General features: G+C 44.4%; 1 protein-coding gene across 2 annotated transcripts in view; it reads left to right on the top strand.

The window, feature by feature from the left end:
- The first annotated feature begins 6,769 nt into the window (after nt 1–6,769).
- The window catches only part of LOC147442055 (uncharacterized), a 40,938-nt gene continuing 34,463 nt past the window's right edge, over nt 6,770–13,244 (top strand). Inside the window, exons 1-5 of one of the 2 annotated variants that reach the window (XM_086528383.1) lie at nt 6,770–7,292; nt 7,999–8,301; nt 8,492–8,581; nt 8,782–8,886; nt 8,978–9,770. In XM_086528383.1, the coding sequence (XP_086384509.1) occupies nt 6,930–7,292; nt 7,999–8,301; nt 8,492–8,581; nt 8,782–8,886; nt 8,978–9,073 (957 nt within the window). In that variant the 5' untranslated portion in view covers nt 6,770–6,929 and the 3' untranslated portion in view covers nt 9,074–9,770. Of the gene's footprint in view, nt 7,293–7,998; nt 8,302–8,491; nt 8,582–8,781; nt 8,887–8,977; nt 9,795–13,244 lie in introns of both variants that reach the window. The other variant, XM_086528382.1, reaches the window with a different exon arrangement.

The raw sequence follows: 13,244 nt of genomic DNA on the forward strand, positions 1-13,244 counted from the left end.
AACTTCTGTAGTTGCTGCACAAGCTGAAGGTTGCATGCTAACAATACACAAGTAAAGTGTATCGACCTTTTCTCCCTTGGTAACCACCAAAGATCCCTTTGAGATCTTCCACCGTTTGTTTCCGAATACAATGTTGTGACCTTCATCGTCCAATTGTCCTGTAGAGATTAAATTTTTGCAAAGAGAAGGAACATGCCTAGCATCTTTAAGCTTCCATTCATTTTCGTTAGCAGTTTTGACAGAAACTGTACCTTTGTCAACAATCTCACAAGCTTCATCATCTCCCAAGTATACATACCCAAAATTACCTTTGGTGTAGTCTTGGAAATGTTGCTTGTGTGGTGTCGCATGGAATGAAGTCCCGGAATCTATTATCCAAGAATTAGACACATTGTCTAATGAGAGAATTAGAGCATCTTGCTCTACTTTACCTGCCACATTGGACTCCGATATTGGCTTGTTGTCTTGAGACTCTGTCTCCTTCTTCTTCTTGGACCAGCAATCCTTCTTGACGTGGCCCTTCTTGCCGCAGTTCCAACATTCAAGAACTGACTTTGTGCGTGACTTGCTCCGCCTTGAGCGATCACGACCCTTTTGGTTTTTGAACCTCTCCTTAGGCCTTCCTCTTGTTTCCACTGACAGTGCAGCACTTGATGATTCTCTTGTGCTTCTCCTTCGTATTTCCTCACTTAGGAGAACACCCACAACATCATCAAACTTAAGAGTATTTGTGCCAGAAATAGAATTACTTAGCCATCACAAGGCTGTCCCAACTATCCGGTAGAGATGATAGTATAAGGAGAGCTCGCACTTCGTCATCGAAATTGATTTTCACTGATCGAAGTTGACTTATGTTTGTGTTAAAGTCATTTAGGTGTTCTGCAACTGAACCATTCTCTGCCATCTTTAGATTGAACAAGCGCTTCATAAGAAATAACTTATTGGATGCCGATGGTTTCTCGTAGAAGTCGTCAAGTGACTTCGTCAAGTCCTCCGTGGTCTTCATCTCCGAAACATTGAAGGCCACCGTTGACGCCAAGCTTAACCGGATTGTTCCCAGTGCCTTTCGATCAAGGACAATCCATGCTTCATCTGCCATTGTTGCGGGCTTCTTTGCAAGACCGCCTAGTGGCAAATAGAGGTCCTTCTGGTAGAGATAGTCTTCAATCTGCATCTTCCAATGTTGGTAGTTTTTGCCGTTGAACTTCTCAATCTTGAGCTTCCCTTCCTCCGCCATAACTCCCACTCAATTCAAGGAATCCTTTCCTTGAGATAATTTAGCTACGAGCAAACCTTGCTCTGATACCAGTTGTTAGGAAATAAGACGTAGCTAAATAGATAATTGAGTAGATTACTTAATGGAGAGAGACAGATTTACATACACGAGATTATAGTGTAGAGAGAGAGAGAGAGTACACACGATATACGTGGCTCACCCAATGTGGGCTACGTCCACGTGAAAGCAGCCACTCAATGGCTTTAGTACTTCAAAACAAGAAGTAGTTAGAAAGGGATTATACCCTTAATGGAGTTCCCGCCTTACTTCACTCTCACCTCCTCACACTCACCTTGTTGCATCAACTTCACACTATGAAATGTGTGTAGAAATGGCCTTCTTTTATAGGCCAAAAGGGCTACCCTCTCTTATGAGAGGCAGCCATGTGTAGCCGCCCTTGTGTGAATAAGTCCAAATCGGACCCTCCAATCCGCCCATGTGTGGCCGCCCTTGAGAAGACAAGTCCGCTTTTGAATTTGGCCACCGGCCACTGACTTCCGACCACCGGCCACCACCGGCCATTGACTACCGGCCCCACCGACCAGCAGACGGTTGTTTTCCGACCACTTTCCGGCCGCCGTCCGGCCATAATATTATGGCGAAAAGGAATATTCTGACGAGGAAAAAAAAAGTTTCGAGGTCTTCCGCCTCCGAGGCCCCTAAAGTTGCCCCTGATTTTTGACTATGAAAATTTTGGTTTCCGGTGAGTGATTTTCCTCCACGCACGATGGCTTCTCCTCATAATGGGGGCCTTACAAATGTGCGCTTTTACCACAGAAAATTACAAGGGTAAATCAGGCTCCATACTTAACATAACAATCCTTCTTTATGTGACCAAATTTATCACAATAATGACATTGAACATTGCGACGACAACAAAACTTTGATCTACCCTTTGATGCATCTCTATTGTCCTCTTTCTTGGACTCACGTTGCGAAGAATGGCCCTTACGTTGCTTATTATCCCTTTGCACATAATGAGCTTCGTCATAATGCGAGCTAGTCATGGTCTTCCGACACATCTTCTCTGACAAAAGTGCACTAGTAACAATATCGTATTTTAGTGTACCATTAGGAGCAAAGTTACTAATAGTTGTGCAAAAGATATCCCACGAGGGTGGCAATGAACAAAGCGAAAAGATTGCTTCTTCTCATCATCAATGGTCATGCGTTGTGCACGAATCTGGGCAAAAAGAGAATCAAAATCATTGATATGGCTGGCAATTCTAGCCGACTCCTTCATACGAAGGTTGAAAAGTTTTCGCATCGTGAAAACCTTATTGCTAGCCGTATCCTTTTTGTAAGCATCCCATAATTTTTGCCATAAAGCATAAGCAGTCTCGCATTATAATACTGAAAAGTACATCTACTCACCAAGGTGCAATCTAATTGTAGACCTGTATAGCTCATCAAGCTCCTCCCACTAACACTGAGTGATGTGCATATCTTCAGTTCTAGCCGCATAGGCAATATGCAACTTTTGCTTCTTTTGGACAAGCACATCATGCATTTGGTTCTTCCAAAGCTGAAAATTAGTGCCATCAAACTTCTTTATGTCATAAACATCACGGTCTTTGCTAGTAGACATGGTGACAAAACTACCAAAAGATTTTGGGAAAATTTTGACAGAATCTCCTTTGTATTTGGGACTATGTCAACCAAAATACGAGACAAAATGACCAAGCATGTCACTCACAAAGCATAAAAGAGGGCAATGCCTCTCAAAAGCACACTGTATAGAGATCAACTGAGGCACATAAATTGTCAAACTAACCATAGACCGCCAACTTGGTGTCAAAAGCACCTATACCACTCTATACATATCCTATGGCGAGGTCTCGTAAGGGATGCTCCAGCTACCTGTATCACCGAAGGTATCTCCACATTTGACAATATCCCAACTGAATGAAAACCTCACGCTATCGACCCTCAACAACGTAGGTTATGTAGCAAAATGTATAGCCAAGTCTAAAAAATAGCTATCATTCAGACCAAGTCTCACAAATGGCTGGGACTGCCGTACTAGCCAAAAGATGGCTCCACAAAAGTGTACAATGGCAGTATCCACAAAGAAGTACAAGTTTGTCACGACGCTCAAACATGTGTCAAAAGCATGTGCATGCAAAGAAATATCCTTGCGACGAGGAGTCAAATTTCTCTAAAAAGAGCTCAAACACTGTCAAAAGTGCCAACATATGCATGTACGCATACAAAACTGCTCCCACTAGATCCAGAGTATGGCAAGCACTGAAACCTATAGCCTGTGCGATGCCGATGCTGTAGCCGAAGCTGAAATCGAGGCCGAGAAGCACAGAGGAAGCTAACCAAGCCACTCTATGTACCTGTATCTATATCTGTAGTCGAAGAAGGCAATGCCGTCAAACTCCCACTCTATGTGTGTGTATGAGGCCACTCCGAAAGAGGCTACACACTCCCGAATGAGCCATGGGATCTTGTAGATGGAAGAGACTGCAACAATGGTACTTGTAATGGCTATGGAAGCTCTGCAACACAAACTACCAAAAGAGAGCTGAAAAATACATCTCCTAAACTGTAGCTCGAATGAGGTTTCTGATGTCATGAATGGCTCCAAAAGGGGGGGTAAAACCAACAGGACACTTGATGGAAACGCTCTCAGAATGCTGAATTTGTCGATGCCGAAGTCGGAACCCTGTTTGCGCTCTTGAAAGTGTGCATGTGCGCGGAAGCGATTTCAAGAATGGAACAACTCTGATACCAGATGAAGGAGAGGATCCAGGAGCACAAGGGAAGAGAAAGATGAATACACACACACTCACACACACACCACCATAGCCACACACACAGGTGGAGGGAGAGAGTCGACACACACTGTGTGCCCCCTTTCTTTCTTCTCTATCTTATGCACTTAGGCACCATACACACTCTACTTTTGTGTTAGTGGCTCACACAAGTGTATAGTTGTACACTTAGGCCGGTTAGTAGCAGTTAGTGATGGGAGGTCGGCCACATGGCCATTTAACCTAACACATGCCTTGTACATTTCAAGCAACATGGGTAGGCTTTGGACAAGTGTCCTCCTTACCCCTTTGAGAGAGAGGGCTTGATAATATTTAGATAATTTATTAATCAATCTAAATGCTCATTGGACCTCTCTTTAGCCTAGCCAATATGATTCATGCACACCATGTGGCTAAGCATAGGGAGAACCTGACAAGTGTTCTTGTGGCCCTTAAGAAAGGGGTGCCCTTTGGGAGAGTGGAAGGTCAAGTCAAGTATGTCCCTAACTTTGGGGCTCGCTCCCTCTTTGTAGGGATCCTTTTTTGATTAAGCTCCTCAAGCGCTTACCTTCCAAGCATGGGGAAACTTCCCAAGCACCTTAGTCAACATGCATAGGCTTAGTATGAGCATGGACTCTCTTTCTCTCTCTCTCTCTCTCTCTCACACACACACACACACACACACACACACACACACACACACATATCCCTAGCTTGTAGGCTCGTTCCCCTCTTTGTAGCACTCAACTTTGACTTTGACTTGGACACCTCAAGCACATGGCCAGCTTGGCCAAGGACATTAGTTATCAAGCATGTCAAGCACTTTAATTATTAACACCTAAAACATGAACCTAGCTTAACCTAAGGTCCTAGGTCTAAGGACTTTTAACACTAACCTTTGGAGGTCTTTAATAAAGCTAACCCTAACGTCTTTCAAGCTCCACTAGCTAACATTGCTCTTTGACAAACCATCTCTCATTTGGACCCATTGACTTTGGTCCCATGTTGAGATAGATCATAAGCACATTTCTATATTCTAACTCTTGTTATCGTGTATTCTCCCACATTAAATGATCAATTTAATATGAAAAAATCATTTGGGTTAGTTAGATATTAAATTTTATGACATATTTTATGTCTCATGTTGGTGACCTTTGGAATCAACAATGCAACAAATTCGCAAAGTTTGCAAAAACGTTTTATGGAAGGGTGATTTGTCCAATTTTTTTTATCGAAATTCATTTGAAAATTTTGGAGTTTACCTAAAGATCAAGGAGGTTAAGGGATACTCATCGACATTTTAGTAGAAGCAAATAAGCTTATGAAAAAAATTGGGTAATGGCGTCTTTCCCCCCCCCCCCCCCCCCCCCCCATAATGATTAGGCACAATAAATTCACATAGGTGTTAAGCAATACTTCTTTGTTCAAGGTCCCTACTAGAAAGATCTCCTCGTTTTGAGTATTGTTCCTAGTTCTTTTCTTATTAAGCCCAAAGGCTCTAAGTTAGTAAAAGGCATTTGGCGGCCACACAAAAATTGGTGGGTCCGGGGACACCCCCAACTGTTTTCATCCAATCAACTGCCACCCTTGACTTGCGCACATTGCAGTCATGTCGTCTGAAGCCGACCTAAAATGCTAAACAACGTATGGGGCTGGAGCTTCTCTGCACAAGGGCCCTCCATTTGCATCGTTAGCGGACCTATGGGGGGAACCCTCTTAGAGGCCTGTCACGTGGTGGGTTATGAAACTCACATAATCCAAATAAGGGTTGAAAGAGGATAGCCTAGTTTGATGAGACCAGAGGCTCAAAATCAATGGGACTCTCTCATTTTAGTTTTTTACTCCAAAATAGAAAGTACCTTTTATGCGTGGGAAAGTGAAACTCAAAAAGTGTGGTGAGTTGACGTGTGTGGGAACGTCGTGGCAAAAATTTATTTGTGTCCGCTCCTTTGTGAATTGTACCATCTTCCCTCACCGTCGGATAGCTGCAAAAAAAGCAACGCGAAATTCACAAAGTGGACTTGAACCCTGCACGACAGACTAAGATCACAAAATTTCTTCCACCTGGGCTACAACAGTTGGATGCAGCTCAGTTCAAATAGTAAATACTTAAGTTGTGTCCGCCCTGTGTGACAAGCCCGACACCCAAGTTTGGCTTTTACGACCCTGTCCGTAGCCCGCGTGTGACAGGGGCCTTAGGCTGGGTTTAAATGAGCTCGGCGGCAAGCTGAGCCTCGTAACCTACCTAGCACCATCGTTCACATGAAGCGGAGGTAGAGGAAAATATAATGTAAAAGTTAATCAATTATAGCCAATGAGAGAGAGTTGTAGTTGCGCTGATGTATTGGATGCCATTGATGTCCGTTCTTAGGTGGGTAGAGAAAGTTGCTCTTCATTTTCAGAATAGTGAATGTGCGCCACCACATACCCACGCTCCTTTCGTCATTTCCGCCTCCGCCCTATCTGAACCCAGCCTTAGGAAACTCACCGCGTGGAAGGGCTCTCAGGACGTGTTCGTTCTACCCCAGTCGCTCGTAAGCGAATTTGACACATAGTTATTAATTGCCAAAGCGTGTGAACTCTTCACGAACCAGTCCGCAGAGTTGGGTCTTGGGGAGCTTCGTTTGCGGATGTGCACAAGGGGGGGTGGAACGATGCCTGTGGGAAACTGCTCTTATTCCTCTCTAAACATGGTGGACAAATCCAACTATGCTTGGCTAAATTTGCCAAATCCAACTAGCCGTTATGGTATTCTCTCTCTCTTTCTCTCTCTCCCCCCCTCCGCGCGCGCGCGCGCAAAACCGAGCTTGAAAGAGCTCACATGTACACATTATTCACACAGACTCTCTCTCTCTCTCTCTCTCTCTCTCTCTCTCTCTCTACACACACACACAATGGGCTTATCTGAGCGACAATCTTCCTCAAAGCTATGGAAGATTTCCATCTCTGCGAAGGCAGAGGGATTGGTGACAGCAGAGCTACAAATGGCATCTCCAGGAAGGATTGTAAAGAAGAACTTTCTTCTCTCGTTCTTGGCAAGAATCAAACGAAGAAGCTCCATGCATCAGCAGCAGGATGAAGGGGCCATTTGCGATGCTGCATTGCGTGTAAGGGCACGCCTTTTCTTCTTGAAGGCAAAGGTGGCAGCTGGACGCCTTTGCGAGTTTCACTTGCAGTCTAGGCAAGGCAGCCTGCTTCATTACAGAACCTCTGACAAAGCCTCTCTTCCTGCCCCAGCCTTCTTCCAATTCTTCAAGGTACATTACATTTCAAGAACGTCTTTTTCATTCTCAAAATGTCTTCTTTCAAGCAAATGTGAACGATTCTTCTTCCCGTGTACTGATGTTCGTTTCCTACACAGAACTTCCTTCTAAAACCCTCATTTTGATGTATACATGTGTGCATGCAGAAATGTCTATGATGTATGTTTGTAGGACCTCCCTGTCACATGTGTGTTTTTGCATTGATTATGCATGCATGTATGTTTATAAGTGCATGCCTATGTGCTTGTATCTGTATGTGCTAGAGTTTGTGCTTATATATGTATTTGTTGATGTATGTGTGTAGTAGGCCTGTGTATATGCTCGTCTTTGAGCTTGTACGCATGTTTCAATGTACGCATGCATTGATTATGCAGGTAACTATTTTCTAAACTGCACGTCTGTGTGCGTGTAACTGTGTGTTTGGATTTGGGCCCATGCCGGTTTGTATTCATTTAATTGTGTCACACATAGGTCTATATGTGTGGATGTCAATATCTAGTCTGAATGTGAACATTTTGTATGTGCTGAGCTTCACCAATTTTGTCAGCCCCTTACTTGTTGTACAAAGTTTCTGTGTATGTGCACTCACATCAATGAAGTAATGCTCTGTCAAAACGGAAAGAAACATATTCTATGCATGAGCTTAGCACTCTATGAGCCAAAAGGCTACTGTTGTGATGTAACTGATGTTTGAATGCAGAGGTCCTCTTCACTCTTGCGTTCTCCAGAAAGAGCACCATCATTACTATCAAGGATCCTCTTATCAAAGAGAAAGAAAAAGGGAAGTTTGCTTGTTTGTGGTGCAGGCATGGGGGCATTTGCTCTGTTTTTAGTAAATCATGCAAGCTCGTGGGCTACTCATTTTCAGACTTTTGCTTTGAATGCAGGCTCGCGCTTGGTTGGTTTATTTGTGAAATTTATTCACAGGAAATGTGATTCTGCTGGTTTTAAGGGTGCTGCTTGCTTTTGGCAAGGCATCCGGGGTGCAATCTCTCTGTTTCAGGTGCAAATTCAGCCTCTTACATCTGTAACCTTGATAGTCTCAAAACTTTCTTGTGCAAATATGTGGGGAAAGGTCAGGGTAGACTTTCTCTCTCTTAAAGCTGCTTCTCCAATTGTGGCCACCAAAGCTTTGTGTGTGTTGGCTGACAGTACAATGATTTCTGGACTCACCAAACTTATGATTTTTGCAGATGGTCATGTCCGTGGTTCGACCATTATTTACTGGGAATCAATTTGTGAACACAGCATTGCTGGTGGTTTTGATCGGAGTGCTTATCACGGTAATATGCTCTCTCTCTCTCTCTCTCTCTTTCTCTCTCTTTCTCTAGAGGAGAAGGCTGATGGTTGTACCTAGATTGAGAGCCTGGTGCCATGCCTTCCAAATTATCTCCCAATTTGATTTTAGAAAAAGAAAGGATTGGAATAATGCATCTGCAAATTATTTAAACAGAATACTCACTTTATCATCTTGCTTGCGCAGGGAAAAGCAAATAAGCTGCAAGATTTTCTAGATAGCAAGACAGGAGGTCGAGCGCAATTTTTGAAGGCGAGCATGGCTATGAAGTTCCTATTGGTTACACAGCTGGTTTGTGTGATAACCTTTCTGTATTTCTCTTACTCATGACTCTCAATGACTGCGGTTGGTTTCTAAATGCACTCTTTCTTCATTCCTGTAGATTAAGCGCTTTTGGGCACAGATAGGCCTTAAGCAGACCTGCCTCTTTGCGCTTTTGCTGGCATTCTTGACAAGTGCAGTGTCAGAAATGGACTGATGCCAGGTTAAGATTATGACGTGTCTTCTCCACTAAGAACGACCTCAGGCAGATTTTGGGATGTTCTGAGCAAAGATTGATCACAATAAAATCATTGAAGGGGCTGTTAGTGATGATTCAGAGGCAGGGGTGTGTACTAGAGTTCACATTGAAGGTGCTGAAAATATCGAAAGCTAATGTGCATACACTCGCAGTAGTTTGAGGAAATTGTGCCGCAAATAAGGTGCTCTAGTTAAAGCAAGACTGGATTGCTTGTTGAGGACAATGTGGCAGAAAATGAAATGTCTTCGTTGCAAGAAACTTCTTGGGAGGTATCCTTGGACGGATGAAATTTCTATGGTTATACAAGTGATCTGTTGTAAGCAGTTGTAATGGAAAGTATGAGGAGACAGAGGAAATTGCGCTGCAAATAAGGTGCTCTAGTTAAAGCAAGGCTGGATTTCTTGTTGAGGACAATGTGGCAGAAAATGAATTTTCTTCGTAGCAAGAAACATCTTGGGAGGTATCCTTGGACGGATGAAATTTCTATGGTTATACAATGATCCATTGTAAGCAGTTGTAATGGAAAGTATGAGGAGACAGAATCAGGATGACCTGCATTTTTTACAGCCATCTCAGCTGAATTACTCCAAATTGCAGATAAAAAGTTTATATGCAATAGGATGGTGCAACAACTCTCAATGAGCAACCTTTTGTTGTGAGTTTCTTTAACTCTTGATTGGTATGTATCTTTACCAATGAGGTGCTTCGTATATATGTGTCATCATGTAAGCATGACACTTCATAGTTTCATTTGAAGGGGTGCGACTTCTAAAATATTTTCCAGAAATTCAGGATTCAGTTGGTAGGCTGAATGGATCTCTTTATTTGAGGTGCAAAATCCCAAGATGGTTTAATACGGCTAACCTGGGATGGCTACTTTATAGCTTTCATACACTGCGTATATAAGCTTTTGCATATCACATTTCAGACTACCCTACTAAAGCCTTTGGGGTGTTTTCGAAAACTTACGAACTGAAAAAAGTGAAGATGTGAAAATGAGCCAGCTCCTTAGGGAATGCAATCAGATTCATTGATTTTTGTGTAAAAGCAATGAAATCTGCTGTTTTTTCCTGAATATGCTTTTCATGACTTCTGATATGCTGTTTCATTCAGTTTCATCGGAGAGAGAGAGAGAAATGAAATGTTATATTAACGTCTTCAAAAGGCCAAAATGACCTATGAGACCAATCAGTTACAAAATAGTGAATCTAATACCATGTCTGGGTACAAAAGAACTAGAAGTGGAACAAAATACTACTACTACTACTACAATCTAAAACTACGTGGGTGTAGCAGCTGATACAATAGGTACCCGGTAAACTGGATGTAACAGTGTGTGAAACAAAGATGGAAGAAATGGTGAGGATCCATCCTCATCTGCACTCTGGATGTCGAGAGAGTATGGCTCGAATCTTCTGTTGTAGTCTCCGTCGATGCTGTGTAGCTCCTCTCCTCAGTCGCGGTTGTCTGTATCTCTGTAGCTCCAATGCTCGGTCGATGAGAGTGCCAGTAGTGGTCGAATGAGTGTGGGACGAGCTCTGCAGTGGTGGCTGCTCCTCTGGCTGTCCCATATCTAGTGAAAAGAAATCTGTAATGTGTCTCTGGGACTGCCTCTCTCTAGCTCTCCCCAGTAAAGTGTCTCTATACCTGTGTAACTCAAGTAGATATAGTCCAAGACATCTCTGATCCTCATAACTCATGACCCTAGATAGAGGACCAAAACCCTCTCTGAATAAGCAGTGGAAACGCCCCCGTATCTCATAGAACACTGTGCAATGACATATGTAGTGCAACTCTGTCTCTGGCTCTCTCTGGCATAATCGGCATATCCTGCTGTCTGCTGGTATCCCTCTGAATCTACCAGTCTCAATCTCGAGCTGATGTGAGGATGTGCGTATCTGACCAATGGCACAACGCAAACCATGAGACATATGTGTGTCCATGTAGCTGGGTCGAATCACAAACCCATCTCCTGTGAGGTGGAGAAGATGCTCTCTATAGAAAGCCATCTTCGTGCTCAACTCTTGAGGCGGCTCTATCCATGTCCTCCTGGTGTCGAGCTGGATCAGGTCCTGACGAATGAGTCTAGTGATCTCCACCCGTGTAAGAGACAGCGAGGGTGCCTGAAGAGAATACTGGAAAGGGGGCAACCTATCCATGGTGAAGCCATGCGTCTGAAACCATGAAGTCATCTGTGCATACGAGCATGAAGTGTCCCCCTGTAGAGCTAACTGTCTGGAAGACTCAAGGGCCAATCTAGCATATCTGTCTCTAGTAGTATCCCATAGGCTGTGCACAAAGGACACTGATCTGGTAAGCGCCTCAATCTCCATGGGGGGGGGCAGCTAGCTCTGCTCGAATGATCGCGTGAGGTACGGAGGCCTTGGCTCTAATCAATCGGGAGATCATAGATACCAAGGGCCTCTCCATACGTCTCCAACCATCCTGGCCTACAGAAGGTCCCCATACATGTACCCCATACATCATAGCTGAGGCTACTAAAGTATCAAAGAGCCATAACTTTGTCCGAGGTTCCTGGAACTGAACCTGCGAACACATCCTCTCCAAGCCTCCCAAGGCCGCATAAGCTCTGGTCAGTCTAGTCTTTGCTGCTCTCTCCAAAGAAAACCTCGGCCCAGTGAAGACTATCCCAAGGTAAGTGTATGCATCTGTATACTCCACAATCTCTTGACCATACGTGAAGGTCGGTGCCGATCTCCCGATCCACTGCAGTGTGGTGTTAAACACCATGACCTTGGTTTTACCAAGGTTTACAGACAATCCACTATCCTCTGCAAAACTGTGTAATGCATCCAACTGTCGCTGCATACCCTCTGGTGAGTCAGAGATCAAGACAATATCATCAGCATATAACAACAATGGGATCCACGTCCCTGCCAGCTGGGCACCTCTATCACCCTCTCTGTCAATGTAATCAGACACCTCATCAACATACATACCAAATAGAGTAGGAGACAATGGGCAACCCTGTTTCACCCCGATAGTGGAGTGAACTAAGTCAGATATCCCCTCTGGGGTGCGTACATGTCCCATCACTGATCTGTATAAAGCCATAATCCCCCAAATCAACACTGTGGGCACCCCCATCTCCTGCAGTTTGCGCATCAGTCGAGCTCTCGGTACCATGTCAAATGCTTTGCGGAAATCCACAAAGCTACAATAAATCCGTCTCCCATGTGACCTGCCCTCCTCAATGATAGCTCTGAGTGTCAGAATATGGTCAAGAGTGGAGAAACCCCTCCTGAAACCTGCCTGTCCCTTTGCCCGTACACCCTCACCCTCTGCCCAGTTACTCAACTGCTGCTCAATAATGGATGCATACAATCGTGCCAGTGTGTGTCCAACCATAATAGTGCGGTAATTTCCAGGCTCTGTAGGATCACCTGCCTTGAATATAGGCACAATAGTAGACAACCTCCAAGTCTCAGGTAATCCCTCACACATGGCACGATTGAACAACACTGCAAGAACCTCCATCAGCATATCCCTAGCATGTATAAAGTGCTCCGCTACTAGACCGTCATGATCGTAAGCCCTCCTGGTCCTCATCCTGTCAATGGCTCTCTTTACCATCTCAGTGGTAAAGAAGGTGCTCGTAGGTGGACATGGCTCTGTAGGATCTGGAAGGGGATCCTGCCCAGGAACCGTATATAACGATGTCGCATACTGGCCCCACACATCAGGAGAAGTAATCATTGGGGGAGGGGAGTGCTCATGGAAGAGTCGCCATGCCTCGCCTGAGTCTCTACTCAAGAACAACTGATACAAGTCTCGCTCCATCTGGGCCAGGTAAGCTCGTTTCTTCTTTCGCACAAGGCGCCGGAAAGCAATCCGCGACTGTCTGTAGGTGATGACTCCTAAATGAAGATCCCTCTGAAGCTGGGCTCTCATCTCTCTGCACTCCTCATCATACCAACTATTCTGGGGCATGCTCCCAGAATGTCGCCTCCGATCCGATTGAGTGTGTGGGTATGCCTCTGATGTTGCATCATGTAGTGTCTCAGTCAATAAAGTAGTGCACTCCTCTACTGAGAGGCCTGGAGCAACTGTGCATAGACGATCCCAGATCGCCTCTGTATAAACCGAGTCAGTCTCTGGTGTAAATGTA

Source organism: Adiantum capillus-veneris, chromosome 14, assembly GCF_014529385.1.
Source record: "Adiantum capillus-veneris isolate H3 chromosome 14, ASM1452938v2, whole genome shotgun sequence".
Lineage (NCBI taxonomy): Eukaryota > Viridiplantae > Streptophyta > Polypodiopsida > Polypodiales > Pteridaceae > Adiantum > Adiantum capillus-veneris.